Raw genomic sequence first — 16,648 nt, 5'->3', positions numbered from 1 at the left:
TTTTCCTTCTTTTTGCACTGTACCTCTAGTCCTCATTAAGTGTAATTTCATGAACCTACCCACTTCCTGAATAGTTTCTCTCAAAGAGCCACCTACAGTCAAATGCTAATGTGGCCATGAATTTTTAAACAGCTTATGGAGATTTCTGTGCACATATGCTGGCATGTTTGACCTGGACTCTGCTCTTTTTACACTGTCGGAATCAAGATGGAGCTACTTGACTTCTTTGCTTGAAGAGTAATGGTTGACATTAATATTCAAAAGGGTAAATAGCCCCATTATCTGTGTATATTGGTCCTGTCAACTCCAGCTGCACTACTGACTCTGAAATACACATGCTCAAGATGCATTATGTGCCGGGCTCAGAGATTCTCCATCGTCATTATAACTGGGATTTCTTCTGCTGGGGGCCAAGAGAGGCAGATTAACTAACATTATTTGAAAAGCTGATTAATGTTTTAAAGTCATGGAAGGCTTAATTTAGTAGGAAAGTTGAACAGAAATACGTGAACTGAAGATTGTGGGGGAATGAAGACGGATCACTCTTCTGTGTCACTCTGTTCTACAATATGATGGCAGAAAGACGCGAGGAGAGAGACGAGCTACCAAAACAATGAAGTCGAAAGTTGTGTTGAGACAGTGCAGAGCAGAAAAGTATGTCACACTTGGAAGAGATGACTTTTCTGAACACCTCTTTTTTTTATTCTCGAGTCATAACTCCGTAAGACACGTCTTCACAGAGGTTATCCATTTTTCATGCTCATGTGCAAGTCAAGGCTTACCCAATCGGAGTCAGTTGTGATGTAGAATAAATCAAGAGTTCCCAAACTCACATTTATAAATTATCATTACGTTTCCAATAATGGTGTGTGAGGCTGATTAAAGACAGACGTCTGAAACACTTATTCTTCACTGGTAGTTTGGTTAATTCATATTTGGGGTTAAATCGTTCACCTCAGTGCGAGGCTTTTTAACTCTAAAAGAATGAGGGCGACAATTCGAGCTCATTTTGAACTGTGTTTGCCTTAGTTGAAAGTTCCTAGGAGTTTTTTTAGCTGCTCATGAAACTGTCTGAAATTATTACTAATGCCTCTACATGGTCTAAGAAACTAAAAGGAACCATTAGCATAGAGACCAACTATTTCTTGAATGTTATTATTAAAGCCTGAAACTGCTGCTGCAAGGTACTGTAGGTGTCAGACAAGGTTCATTTAACCGCACACTGCAGAAACACCCTTTGTTTTCATATTCCATAGCCAAGATTCACAATGAGTGGTCCAATTTGATTTTTAAAATAAAGGAAGTGGGTTTTTTTTAAGATAACAATGATTATAAGTTGAGAACAGGATTATTAAAAAAAGTACTGTGTACTGCTTTGTCCACAGTGGATGCCCAAATCAACACAAAATCAAAGTTCCTCAAAGTACAGCAGCTTTAAGAACTCAAGAAAGACATACATGTATTAGCAAATGATTTGAAACATCAGATGTCAACAAATACTGATACATTTACTCTTTATTATGTGTCACAATGCTATAAAGAGCTGGAGTCTGCATTTCTCACAAGCCCACAACATAGCATCTTCAAAACACACAGACGCGCACACACATAAACAAGTTTGAGTCTTTGACCAATGTCACAAAAACTAAATGGCGTTATCAGAGTTGTTTTTACATATTAGAAATGTTTTTTAAAAGTTGTGAGGTTTTTGTTGCTAGAATCACGTTTGGAAATGTGACCTCTTGGTCCAAAATTGTATAATTTGTTTTATTAATTAGTGATTTTGACTCATCCACTCTGCATACATGTTTCATAAGATCTCATAAGCTGCAGTTTGTTACTTACTGAAGTAAAATTTCCCATCGATAAAATGTTAATTTTGCATCATTTGATTTAGACCAAAGGGGCCCCAATTCAGGGCTTTTCAAGACATAACACATATATCAAGATATTAAAAATGTCAACTTAGAAGCTTTTAAACTTGTGAAAAGCTGATTATTGAGAAGCCTGGAACTCAGCTTTTTGAGTTTCTCAAGAACAGCCAATAAGAGAAGGTGTCACATCAGTGTCACATCAGTGTCACCTTCTCAAAGAAACCAGGCTGTTTTCTTGTGCATTTTTGGGTAATCAATAAATGTCTTCCATTTTTCTGATTCTGTTTGTTTGATTTTTTCTTTCTCCCACATTCAACTCTCTAATACTTCTTCCTTTTAATTTTAAGAATTTGCTTTTTTGTTTGTCTCCTCTGCTGTCCATTCATCATCCATAGCCTGTCCCAAGCCCATCTTTGCCGTCTCATGGTGGCAGAGAGGTGGGTGCTGTCAGGGTGGTGGGCCCTACCTGCTTGGTAAGAGTAGATCTGCACAGGGTTGTTCCCTCCCCCCCCCGTCCCCTGCCTTGTGAGTGGTGGTGTTGATTTAAAGTCCTGCAAATTGTGCATGAATGGCTTTCTCAAGTGACATCAAGTGCACCTGAAAGTAATTTCAGAAGCATTTAGATGTTGAATTTGCTGTGATATCAACCCCCCTGACCTTCCTTATTTTCCCCTCTAGTCTACCTAGTCTATTTTACCACCATAGCAGTAGTGATTATCTGTTTCTTTTTTTTTTTTAACGCCTTTTCCTCTCAGTTCCTCATTCTCTTTTGGCAAAAGAGCCTTACCAAAATTAGAGTGTAAAGATTCTCCCACTGCGTGAGATGGGAGCAGATGTTGTATGTGGGTATGTGCTTTCACACTGCCGTATGTGTTTCTGCAGACTCTAACTGTGCGTGCATATGTGTGTGTGTTTATCTTCAGTATGAGTCATCGGGCCTGGGCCTTATCAGCAGCCGACTGAGAACCACACTGAACCGGATCCAGGAGAGTCTCATCGACATGGTAGGACTGCAACTTTCATTTTCTACTCACTCTTTTAATTTCTCTTTTTCTATCATCCAATGTCATCTCCCTGCCTGTCTCTTTTTCTGACGCCCAACATGCTCCCTCCATCCCCTTCATCCTCATGTACCGCTCTCCTTTTTTAAGCCCCTGTCTGTATTATTTTTTTTCTATCCACCGTGGCAGTATGTCTGGTCCTACTGTTGAAAGTGTGCATGGCCTTCACTGCCACAAATGCATTATGGGTTGCCATTATCTGGCCAGTGGTCACTGACACATACACACACCTCCCCCATGTTTCCAGGCTAGATGTGTTATTCCATTAGAGCTCTCAATCACTGCTCCCTGCTGTTACATTGTGACAATTAGCCTGATGTGGTCCACACAGTGTATTCCCCAACAGGTCCTCTCCTCTGTTATATGATGATATGTGTGTTCTCTCACTTTTCTTCTTTTTCTTCTTTCATTTTCTAACAAACATACAGTCTTTCATGGCATGTCTTCAGAGCAGCTTTACTTGAACTTTAATCCAACTCTAATCTGCTATGCTGCTGAAGTAATTCCCCCTGGAGGAAAATTAAAATTTTATTCTTGTTTCCGTTTTTTTTCTTTTGTTTTCTAACAAGGATAAAACAATGATCTGTGCCCCCTGGGTCTGATTACAATAGATGTTTTAGTGAATGTCCAACTGAACTCATATTTAATTCATGTTGCCTTTTTATTTAAATGTGAATTTTTCGATTACAGTTTTAGAAATGTGTAAGTGGAATCAATTATTTACATATTACATGCTATTGTTATTCAGCAGCAAAACACCTCTCACACCAGACAACATTAATGCTGCTTTCATTTCAAAGTTTAACGCTCAGAGCTGTATTGGAAAACAAAGAGGCCAATAATGCATATGCGCTGTTGAATTAGATTTTGACCATGCGTCACAATTGGAAATGAAAAACAGAATCTCTTTTCCCATGATGATATCCTGATTTTTCTTTTCATTTTCTGGAAGTCTTTGGGGCTTTCTGTCTGTCTCACTAAAATATATTTTATAAGTTCATCTTTATGTTCTGGTAACTGCATACACAAGCCTGCAGGATAATCTGTTAAATGTGCCAGTTAGTGTCTTTTCATTTACAGATGCATTTTTGCACCTTTTAAGACCCTGACATGACCTCTTTTTAGACAGTGTTAAGGTGTCAATTGTTGCTGTCAGTTCAGATAACTATCAAATAGGATGCTGTCTTGGCAGCCATCAAGACCTGTCTCTTTGTTAATGTATATCCCATCAGTATGGGAAGTAAGGTGAAAGGAGTGAATTGTTTTCCTACCAGCATCCCCTTTTTATTCAGATACAATCAGCCGCTTTCCATCGTCAGGACCATACAGCATTTAAATGACCTTTTTAAAACAAAGCATTTATTTGACAGTTCGGCGTAATGACATTTTGATGTGTTGGCAATGCAGGCCACTTGGCTGTGATGTTCAGGGCTATGGCTGAGGGAAAGGAATACACTAAGGAAATAAAGCAGGAAGTCAGGCGAAAGAAAAAAAATAAAACTCAAAGCTTTCAATTATTTTTAGAGGTGTGATACAGCAAGCATGTTTTTCTTCTCTCAAGGGGCACTATGGCAAATTATTCGCACCCAGTAATCTTCTGGTTAATTTGTTAGATATTTTCAAAAGCCCGACGAGCTCAGCTGTTCTGGACAAATGGACGGACTTGATGGAAGTGGAAAATGACAACAAAAGAGTATCAAGAGACATAAAACTTTAACACATGCACACTTGCACACTGGCAGATTACATTACAGATGACATCAATCGTATCACTATATGTGGCCATCACAGTCCATGTCCTCAGAGGGAGGACGCTGCAGGCTGTAACTACACAAATAGATCTGCAAATGCTTTGAGTCCGTCCTTTCTCATATGCAGAATAAATAAAGTGATAGTGATAAATCATTCAGTGTTGGGAAAATGTCCTATTCTCTGAGCTAACACTATCTTGTTCTCTCGCTTTTCTTCTGTGTCAGATCATGACCTGAACACATACATCTCACACAGACACACTTTTCCATTATACATATTGAAAACATAAAGATGAAGTTTCCAGAGCTTGTGTACATTTGACTCTTTACCTTATATATTCAGTTTGAATATAGACTGATTCCTTTGTTTCAGATAGGTGACTAGAATGTATTCAAAGAGAGTACACAAATGCACTCCACAACCTACATGCCAATACACAGCCTAACACTCCAGAGATTGACGTGGGGTAGACCTCATTTGTAAACAGATTATAAAGTTAATTGCACGCTGCATTTCAATTGAGCTGCGAATCCTTGCGGTTTTGTTCACCTGACTTATCGTTGCAACTGTTTGATTCCAAAACCGATGTGCCTGTAATGACTCCGAGTCCCATATGAACAGTGGTAAAATTCCATCTCATTTTGTCTCCGCTACCAAATGGCTTAGAGTTAAATTGGGAGCCCCATGGGGAAAAAGTAAAAGATCATCCCCTCATTTATGTTCCATTTCTCTGCCTCCCTTATTCTTGATTACCTCTCTGAAACCCCCACAGCCGGTCTGGGTATGACAGTTTCATTTGGAGTTGACTCACTTTTGACTTTGAATATTTAATCGAGAGTTGTTTGGAAGGTTTTAAGGTTAGGGAGAAACTTCTGAGGGTGACAGCGATGGAATTGCCTTCTCCATTTTTAAAAAAAAAAACCTCCTGTTACATAATGTTCAATCAGTGCGCTGTCATCAACACCAGGTTCAAACTGTGTCGCCTTTACCTAACAGGAAGCTGTAAACTGAGTTATCTTCATGAAATAATAATTAACGTACAATCCTTCAAATCCTTTCTTTTTTCTGCGTTGAGGCGGGTTAGATGACATGCCATGTCAGAATGGTACCATGAACAACATCTGCGGCCATGTTGTCGCTGCCAGAAAGTTCAGCTGTGACAGCTGTTGAGCCTCAGGCATCATTGTGAAGGGAGCTGCCACTAGCTCTCAATGCTTAAACCACCACTATTTACCCTTTCAGTCACTCAGTCCATTTTTAAACCACCATCTCTCACATTTCTTCCTTTTCCTTATTCCATCTGATCTGTTTGTCCTGTCAACTCCTTCCCTTTACCACATTTGGAAAGGTTTGTATCTGCATTACTAACACTTTGACACAGGCAGACAACTGGAAATGTGTTGTTTTCTGTTTTACAATTGCTGAAGTCAACACACAACTGTGAAAAGAGCTGAATAAATGCATGTGTGAGTGTGTTTGTGTGGGTGCTCAGCTTTAGTGTAATATGGGACGTTTTTGGCTCTCAAACAAGAATGAGAATCTGGGTAATTTCAGTACTGGCACCAGTAATCTGGCAGCGAAGAGTGCTTGCCGACATGCACAAAAACCGACTCGCAAACAAGAAAACACATTTTAACAGAGAGAATACAGACTTCAATTAAACTTGTACAGGTTTGTAGTCCTATTGTATGTCAGCAATGCAGTGACCACTTGCTTGCCAATGTAATTTTTCACACCCTCTTTCTGTCGTTAGTGTTTATCTCTAAGCATGTGTTGTGTGCTTGTGGTGTGCAACTATAGCTTGGGGAAGTTAACACGCTCTGGCATGCGGCCTTTCATGTCACACATACACACACACTACATGTATTTCACACTGCCGCAGTCATTAGTTCTGCTTGTCTCACAAGGATAGATCACTGTCCAGACGTGTCTCAGTCTTGTGGCCTGCTGTCTCTCTCTGTGAATGGTGAAACCGACCAGAGGGGATTCTCATTTGACAGGGATTATGGATCATAATTAAGCTCCATGGTGTGACTGTTTGTACTGAAGTCATCAGGGCATCACTAGTATTGACTTTTTTTGGTGGGGTTTAGTGAACACAGACACATTTCATTGATAAGCCCAGCTGTGGGTCATGCTCCTTGGCCGTGATGAAGAGACAGTCAATCCCAATGGATAGAGTAACCCAACTTCTTGTCTGTAACTTGTGCAGATGACTCATCAGCGCTCCAAGTGTGACAAATGTAATAAGCAGAATCACTGCTACACCCCACAGGATCTGCTTGCCTTCCAGCACGCGTCCAGCTGAACAGAGCAGATCGACCTGGACAGGAAGTCAGACGCTGGAACAGATAGAGCATCTGGTCAATTTTCAAAATATATTGTACCACCATGTACAAAATGCCAATGGTATATCCAATGTTTTCCCTACCATACATTTGGAGCGGCAGCCCACCCTACCAATGCAACCTCGCCTTACTCCAAAAGAAGGCACAAAATAAACGTCTCTGCTATACTTGCATTTTCAAATCAAGGCTGAGTTTTCGTCTCTGCACAATCACACTGGCTGATACATTTGAATTGACACGCTTGAGTTAGTATGCATGCTCCTCTTATAGTGCCAAAAAACACAATGTATTTTGTAGACCAATGCATCCATTTTTCATAACACTGTAATTTTGATTCTGTTTATTAAAATCCCCTCTATTTGATGATCTAGATGGATTATTGTTGGCTTATATTTGTAGCAGAGGGAGAGATAGATCCTCAGTGGGCGTTCTACATTGATTATTAATGAGAGAGAGAGAGCGCCGCTCTGCCCTGCACTGTCTGTTGAAGAGCTTGTCAAAAGATAATTAAGAGACGATCATACCAGACAGGAACTATCCCGACTATCCTCTGCTCCTTCTGTGTTTGTTAGGATTCATCAGTCTCGATAGGACAGCTATGAAACTGGACAGTGACTCTCAGCAGAAGCAGTGTCAGTTACTGTGGATGAGATTGACAAGAGACAGATTGTAAATTGTAGACTGGGTCAAACATAGACTTGAGTCTATGTCCCTCACTTGTTGCCCCCTATGTCCCATCAACAGAGCCCTCTGTCCTGCTGATGGCCAAAGTAACATGACATGCTTGCGATCGTGTTGGTTTATCAAGCAGGGGCAAATCCAGACTTTTCTGTTTCAGGCTGAAACAGAACTGGGACCCCCCCCCCCCCCCCCAATGCAGGGGTGGCATGTGGCTCTCATGTTTGGCTTTGTTAAACCAAAGATTTCCAGTTACTGCCATCTCGTGTCTCCCTTTTCTTGTCTGACTGAGACAGTTGATCAAAGCAGTAACTTTGAGAGTAGTAGTTTCCAAACATATTCCTAGAGGAGTCTGGGGATGTCGCACACAATAAATGAGAGTCCTAATTTCATGTGACATTCGTCTAATGAGAACTACATTTCTTGTATGAGAGGGATGAAGAAGTGCAATAGGATCCACTTGACAGTAATTGCATGGCAGCCAGTTCACTCGACATGGCCATAAGTCTCAGTGGGATGGACTTGGAGAGGAGTAAGCAGTCAATCATGTTAGATTGAGACACTTCAACTGAGAGGTCTCTTTTCAACTCTCAACGGGAAGCTTCTTTCATGACGAGGGTGATTACAGAACCATTAAGCTCTCCAAATTTACTGCGGCTTTCAAATTAGGGCTATTTATTTTTCTATTCAAATTGAGAATAATAAATGAAGGTTGGTATATGTTTTTAGATTTGCCTGCAGATGCTGGTGTTTAAAAGGCATCAGTTATCATCAGCTAGGGTAATTGATTGGTTAAATCGTCCTCTTTACTATGAATAAGGTGCGAGTGGATATTATTGGATATATATTATTAATATTATTTCCACTTTGATGTGTTGTACTGCTTTTCAAATCTAAGAAATTCTTGAAAAACCTTGTGTTTTTAACAGAATGCTTTTCAAAAGATGCATTGTGGGAATATTAAAGCCTCTTAAAACATTTGTTTTCACAAGCACAGTTAATGCATTTTGTATGTGTTTAGGTCTATTTGTAGTCAATCCCTAGGGCGTATAAAACTCTACCTCACACAGTTGAAATGATGGACCCAGGCATGTGATAGTGAGAGGGAGCTCCCGTCTCTCCTCAGATGTCTGCTGGGGCTGATAGATAGAGCCTCCCATACCCACCGCAAAAATACCTCAGGCTGTTAATCAAAATGGATCTACTCACAACAAACCCCTCAGTGGATGTGCAGGGAAAAACCCAAGGATGAAATAGATTCTCCAGGAGCAGAGGTGGGCCTGAATCAGCACTTTAGAAAAACATTGAAACCTAAGGGCCCGCAATGCAGACAATGGCTACTTAAGTAAAACAAGGGAGCCTCCTATGCTGCTGTATACTCATTTAAGATATGCAGTAATGCTAAATGGTATATGCTAGAACAAATAATATTAATTCTCCAAGGACTTAAAAAGAAGACAAATTCTGAAAGTCACAGTGTAATGAAACAAGTCAAGAAAACTTGCTACATTTGAGCTAATAACATTCTTTTGCTACATTGGCTAATAAGTTAATTTGAACATAAATCCCACCTCTGACTGTGGAGGGAGCTAATCAAAGTTAGGATCAGGGGGTGTGTCACCTAATGTAGCCAATTAGAGGGGGCCCCTAGTCACTGCAGGGAGAGGAGACATGCTGTGGAAACTTTTTTTCAAAGAAATTAAGAGAAGAAGAAAACATGTCCCCTATGAATACCATAAAACATTGCATAATCTCATTATACAAACACAACATAATATGTTTTCATCTTACTCATTAAGAATCTTTTCTCAGCTGGATAAATATCTTGGCCCCTGTCTTTGATCTGTTTGAAGACGAAAAAAGAGCAGGGATTTATAGTCATCAAGCATCTCTTGTACCTCTGTTTCTCTTTGCTCTTATCTGTTCGTAAACCCTCGCTGTACGTTCATTTTACAAGTCTTTTTTTTTCAGGGCTTAATTTGTAATCATTACTCGGGGTAGAGAAACTCCCTAGTGTTGATGCTTGATGTCTTCATAGCTCTTAACAGCGCTCTTGATCCACATCGGGGAACCATTTCAGCATTAATACCTCACAGGCAGACATAGAACTTGTTTTCCCCTCTCCCCTGTCCACGGAAAACAAAGGTCTTCAAGGACAGTGAAGATGATGTTTGCACTCTCAGACAAGCTGCTCTTTTTTAACTGGATATTGGTAACGCTGACAGAATCAAGTCAAGAAATTCTTCCCCAAAGGCTTTTTGGGTTAACGCTACTTTCCAAAATTCCTAATCAAATTATAGGTTGGCTTGTTATAAGTGGAGTTTCTCTTGAAGTACTGATGTTCTTTTTTTCTTCTTTTTTTGGCATCAACATAGGTTTTTTCTTTTGACACTGTAAATAGCTTTTAAAGCTGAATGGTGCCAACACTTCCACATTCTGACTCGCTCTAATTCTTTGTACCGGTCACATTAATTTTTGATCAGCTAAGATGTTTTGTCAGTGCCGGAGAGCCAGTACAAAGCCACCACAGCATGACTGAGAGAATTCTGTTAAAATGATGAGAGAGAAAAATAAATCTTTGAGAGTAGTTTGACCTTAAAGCAATGCAGACGGAAAGAAAGAGGTGAAACAGAAACTAGATAGAAGCCCAATACACTCATTGAAACATATCAAATGTGTTTATATCAAGACAGAGACGCTTGGTTTGTAAGGATGCGAAAGTTTCATCATGCATAATGAGTATGCATCAACTGATTATCCTAAGATATGAAATAGGCCCCTTATTTAGTTGTCTAAAGTAGCTTTTCCCTCCGTGACATGGTGTAAATAATATTTATAGCAGGCGTTCTTGATGAACAAAATGTTCTTTTGCGTCGTCTTTAAGTCGTCTTTATCATGAAGTCACTTTCGACAAGGTGTTTATTACAAGTCTCTCTCTAACAGCCTAATTTCTCAAACCATTTGTTTTGTTTCATGTTCATGTTTATCTCAGAATGACAAAGTCGTATTAGTTTTCCAATTTAAGTCAGCACAGTTTCCTATAGTCATATCTAGGACATAAGTATATTAACTTCATGTAGGTCCAAGGTTTTAATTACTTGAGTATGTTCAGGGTGTAGCAGAGTAGTCTCTATTTAAAAATATAAAAAAGAAAGAGACTATCTGTCTGTCACCACAAGGTTGGAGTCTCATTCTTACTCACCGTTTAGCAAAGAGGGCTTTAAATGGTTTATTAACTTGAGGGTTGCTTTTATCTGAGCACTAGTGCCAGACAGATAATTAAAACACGGGGAGTTCACAAATAAAAGATTTGTTCTCTCTCTCTCTCTCTCTCTCTCCAGTTATGATGCTTGGCTTCCATTTTTATCATCATTTGAGATTATTCTGAGGAGTCAGACACCCACACATATATTCTCCTTTTTCTCCTGTAACAATGGACAGAAGTACTGTTTTTGCTCAAGGCTCGTTGTAAACTTTGATTATTTTTTCTTCTGAAGTCTAAGAAATTAAAGATATGGCTGTTTAATGAGAGGCCCAGAAGGGGAAAAAATGCGGTCATTGTTTATAATATGTCAAAGTCCTTAGCTATGCAAATGTACACAAGGTTTGTTAGCTTTACGTGCTATAAAGGGTTAACGGCTAGTATAGCAAGTCTGTATTGTGTCCTACACTCATTAGCTTCTACGTGACACATCTGAGGTGACAAGCTCTGCTAGCCAATAACACGAGTTGTTTTCATTGTTTATAGGTTTTCATATGCTACTCACACAAGGCCTGCTAACTGCTTCTTCATGCTAGCAAAGGGCTAACGGCTGGCATAGCAGGAAGCCAAACAGGCTGTTTTAAAGCTGCTGTGACAAACTTTGCAAGCTGATTCATTTTGGTCATTCATAGAATATTGCCCCGCAAAGGTAATTATGAAAAAACAAACATTAAAGAATTGGGTGAGATTATAAGTGGGGCAGATTTGCTTTAGGTTGGAGGAAAATCTTATTTATTAGTGGCAGCCTCCCACTACTTCTATGATTCAATGATTAACATAGTTTTGAAGATTACTCCCAAACATTTCGATGATGAAAACGAAACATTAACACAGTCTTCTTTTGTACAGCAGGTTTATTAATAAAGTTTATTTAAAGATAAAAAAAATAAAAAATTCAAACAGATCCCTTAACAAAGAAATCAAAACTTGATACATATTCTGAGGGAATCGTTTTTCTCTGAGGTCGACAGTTGTTATTATTCTAAATTGATTCACAGTCTTTAACCAGTTCAGCAGGCTGCAGAGGACCTGCTGGCTTGTTTCCAGTCTGTTACTTGACTCAAGATGTGTTATCAGCGTTCTGCTCTCTGGTCCTCTGTACCAGGGAGTTGAACAAATTGTACCCTGCAGTGCATCCACCTCAGAGGATGCCAACCTTGTTTATTTCCTGCAGAGCTTGAAAATGTACTTTGGGTCCCACTTGCTGGCGTTGCTGCTTTTCTAACAAAGTAACCTTTTTGAATTTTCCAAATCGTTTATTTTTTCATGCAAACGAAATCTAATAAAAGTCAATGTAGCAGCATTTTAAAAAATATTCTTGAAGTTATTATAGCAGAATATGAGGCTTCAGATGTTAAAATTGTCTAAAGAACACCTGACACTGAAGGAAGCTTTATCAGCTGTCACACTTCATCTTTGTAAGTTTTATCACATTTCAGAATGAAGTCCTCTGAAGGAGGATCGCAGGTTTGAATTTTGGAAGGTGATTTACCGTTTTTTCTTTCGCAGATCACAGACTGTCCTGTTGTCATATAAAAAAAAAAAAGAATTCCAACACAGACACTCATTTTTCTGTGGGTAATCTGCAATGAGTCAGTGGGCTATAAAGAGAAATGTGAACCTCTTCAGTGCAGTGGTGCAGAGGCAGTGTAATAGTAGATGAAATGCTTTCAGTCTGCATAGACACAGAAAGGTGCAGGTGGCGATGTGATAAGAATATTCTGACTTTCCATACAGCCATTTTTCTCGTATTGTTTGCCATGGCTCGCTTCATTGCTTAATTTCCTCCTTGTTTTTGTGGCGGCCTCTATGTTTGACTCGGTGTGATAACATAAATTATCATTAACTTCTGACTGCGGTGAAAGTCTTTTCAGTGAGAAATGAAAACGAGCATATTTCCCGTCCAAATCGATGTCAGCCGTATTGAAGAGTAGCCGCCCTTGGCTATCGTAAAATGTCCTCATGAAATGTTGTGAGTATCTCTCCTGTGTGAAGAGTGTGTGGTTGGATCTCCAAACTGCATTGGTTAATGCGATAGGAAGAAGTGGGAGCGTTCCATTGTGGAGCTGTTTTTGACATGCTCAGATGCACATGACATAGTTTTGTGCATAGAGGAAATCATTCATATTGTAATACTAAACTCAGTCTCTCACCACTGCTTACACTGGATTCATGTTCATTCTCCATTTGTCACAACATTGATTTATTTTCCTCCCTTTCTTTCTTTCATTGTAAACAGGAAAATGTGAAATCAGCCCTTGGATGGATTCAATGTCACATTCTAATGATTGCAATGTCAACCTGTCAGTCTTTAACTAATGAGTATTTACTGTAGCTTGATTGCAGGTGTGAGTCTGAAAGATTATGTGTGAATTAAGGAAATTACCTGTTTATTCTCGAGGTCTGCACTGCATAATTACTTTGCTATGAAATTATTCTGCTGTTTTCTATTTTCCTCTCGTATGTGAGGGTGAAACCAAAATGTTGGGATGTTGTCTCCTAAAAAATGTCTGAAATGATTTATGGATGATCAAATTAATTGTCTTTATCACTCTGCACTCTGATTCTGATAGTTGTTATCTTGTAGAAAATGTTAAAACCAGCATAGACCAATAATCATTCGTCTTTATAACAAACAAAATTCCATTCTGCTAAAGCCATTCCATTATGTATCTCCGTGTAACTGCAGAGAAACTGCTGTTTAAAGGTTTGCACTGCTGCTAAATATCTCCAGCAGCTGCAGGATGTAAATCAAATGAGTCATGACCTCCTCACTATAAGTCACGCTATATGGAAAGGTCTGCTTCATCCCCAGCCCTTGTATGACTTTGAAAAATCAATCCCTTGTGTTTAACTTGTCCAATATGGCATTCCTTTGTATACACGTGGACGAGTAGCAGGCACATTGAGTCAGTTTGCTTTTTATCTCGCTGAAGTCGTTTGTCATTTTGATCGAGCATCGCCGTAAAAAATCACAAGTTTGAGCAGTTGTATCTGTGGTGATATCAAATAGCCAATGCGGTTCACCACAATTGAAAACAGTGCATCTACAATGATGACTGAAGACTTGATGTCTGTATTTGTAAAGCTTGTATTTGCCATTTAACTAGTTATTGATCATTTCACAGATTTTAGAAGCTCCCTTTTGGTGCCAACAAACGCAGAGAATTCAGTGCAAGACTCTTCACTGCTGCAGAAGCAGAACATATTGTTTGTGTCCATCAGTTGTATGAAGAAATTAGGACATTCTTCTTGTCTTTGCCGATAAAAAAAAATATTCATTCAGACTATATGCAATTATTTTTTTTTAATACTCCTGTCTTCCTGATTTGCATGTATGTCCCCAAAAACCATTCAAATATTCTAGGTCACCAAAGGGCAACAATGGTGGTGAATTATGTTAATGCTATTCCATCAAATCGCGTTTGCCATTGAGGTGCACGTCAACTCACAAAAGTGAAACAATGTGGAGCACAGGGAACTTTAGAACCCGTGTTTACCCTCTCTTTCTCGCCTCTCATGTAATTTTAAATGTCACTGTTTTTTTTTTTCCTCCACACTTTTTCTTTTTCTTTTCAGTGTTTCTTTTACCGGCAGAATCCCCGCAGAGTCATACGCAGTTTGAAAGACACACAACTTTTCTCCTGATGCTCTTTCAGGAGTCTGTTTTAATGCTGCAGGGGCTCAGTCAATGAAAGGTCAAGCCTCATGCGGAGTAATTAAAAATAGACCGAGCCAGACTTTCCTGTAATGTCAGACTAATGAAACGGAGGTTGGGCTGACTTTAGGGGAGATATATAACTAACCTCTATTAATAAACAAATAAAATAAAACACAGAGCTATCATACATTATCTTCTCTTTGGTGGTATTGAAACTTGGTTTCCAAACAAAGAGGTACTTCTCACCCTGAAGAGCATCTGGTCACACTGTTAGGTTTTCTTGGAAACACTGTGTTCACAGCCGGAGCCGATTTTTTAACAATGAGCCAGTCAAAGAAAGAAAACCATATCCAGAAGATTTAAAAAACAAGAATAAAAAAATCTAAATCACTACCTTAGATCTGTGAAGCACAAAAGAAGGTTCAAATAATATCTTGTGTTTCTTTTGGTCTTGCATGTCACCCGTGCATTTGACAAACAGCCGCTGCTCCGCCACAGTTTTGATCATGATCCAGATCTTTAATCTTCTGTTGCAAATTTGCTGTTTTAAGTGAGTACTAATGGCTTCTCTGGATTAAGTCCACAGCCACAACACATTCATCACAGTGGTTTGCTGTAGATTTGAAAAAATGTCCTTCTTGAATGCTGTGAACACTTCACAGCTCTCTTTGACCGTTTTGCTTTAGCCTGAAATGTGTTTAATCACACAGTTAAGCAGACTAAGGCAAGCATGTTGTTCATTTCAAGTATACTAAGTACCACTGGTTGACCTGTGGAAATTAAATTCACCCTTTTTTTTAATTGGTGTGGTGGAATTAAAGCTAATTGTTCTTCTTAAAAACCATAAAAAATAATCTTGATTTGGCATCCCATGCTTTAGGATATAATTTCCATTATGGCTGAGACCAAATGACCACACAACACATTTTATAATACAAACCCCCTAAAATGCATCATGTCAGAAACAAAGTGTGTGTGAATCTAAAAACCCCTTTAGCCACTAAATAAATGCATAACAAAAGAGAATAGCTTCACAGGCTCACCCTTGCATGATCTGACATCAGATAACTTCATGCTCAGCTGGTTCAACGGTTAAAGGGCCAGCGGGTGTTGAGAGGGTTTTGATCTCCAGCCTTTTGCAAGATATGAATACTTTTGCAGTGAATACAAAAAATCCCTGTATTTACTTTTTATCCTTTTTTTTTTTTTTTTAAATCCTGGCTGCATACTGTATATCAGACGACGGAAATGTGACTCATGCAGTGAATCATTTTGTGTGTTTAGAAGCAGATGAGGATTCTACTTCCAACTTCCATCAACATTAATATAACTTATTACTTACAGGTAACTTCATATTTACCTTCTTATTAAATAGCCCTGTAATGGTTTATTTTATTCCCTGTGCTTACTTCTGACATTTAAATACCACTTCTATTTGCACAGACTTGCTTTTTGTTGGTATATATTTCACTCTCTATGGGAAAGCCATTAGATTCCCTCCACTGTACAGGCAAATAATCCAATTCAAGGGTAAATCTTCAGAATGTGATAAAGTTTGATTTTTGGACCGATAAGGTTTTTCTGCCCGGCTGAAGGTTTGATTGAATGCAGAGAGATCACTCACTGAGGTTCTGGAAAAGGAAGCACTTTTCCTCATCGGAGGAGGCAGAGTCGGTGTTGCAGTTCTGAACTATACATTTTTAGCAGAGCTGCATGCTTTGCATTTTTTGTTCTGTATGCTAAGCTGTTTGCGTAGCTTATTTTTTTGTGAACAGATTGCTGAGGATCATAAAACACCCGAAGAAACTCGCCTTACCTCTTCTTGAGACTGTGTGCCTGCTAACAACACTTGTTTGACGTCAGCACTAACATTTCCTTCTTCTTTCTTTCTTTTTATTTACATAAAGGCTTTTATCACACAAGTTCTGATATTCTAATGAAGTTGTTTTTCAGAAGAATAAAAGTGATGTAACCATATTTTTTGAACATTGTGCTTTGATTGACCTTCTTCC

General features: G+C 39.0%; 1 protein-coding gene across 2 annotated transcripts in view; it reads left to right on the top strand.

Moving 5' to 3' along the window:
* vps50 (VPS50 EARP/GARPII complex subunit) overlaps positions 1-16,648 on the top strand; it is a 110,939-nt gene that overhangs the window by 75,554 nt on the left and 18,737 nt on the right. Inside the window, exons 22-23 of one of the 2 annotated variants that reach the window (XM_065947993.1) lie at positions 2,270-2,347; positions 2,798-2,878. In XM_065947993.1, coding sequence (XP_065804065.1) covers positions 2,270-2,347; positions 2,798-2,878 — 159 coding nt within the window. The remainder of the gene's footprint in view (positions 1-2,269; positions 2,348-2,797; positions 2,879-16,648) is intronic. The other variant, XM_020631689.3, reaches the window with a different exon arrangement.

The sequence above is a fragment of the Labrus bergylta genome, chromosome 19, assembly GCF_963930695.1.
Source record: "Labrus bergylta chromosome 19, fLabBer1.1, whole genome shotgun sequence".
NCBI lineage: Eukaryota > Metazoa > Chordata > Actinopteri > Labriformes > Labridae > Labrus > Labrus bergylta.
The sequence above is the reverse complement of the archived record's forward strand: the minus strand, read 5'-3'. Positions and strand labels throughout refer to the sequence as shown.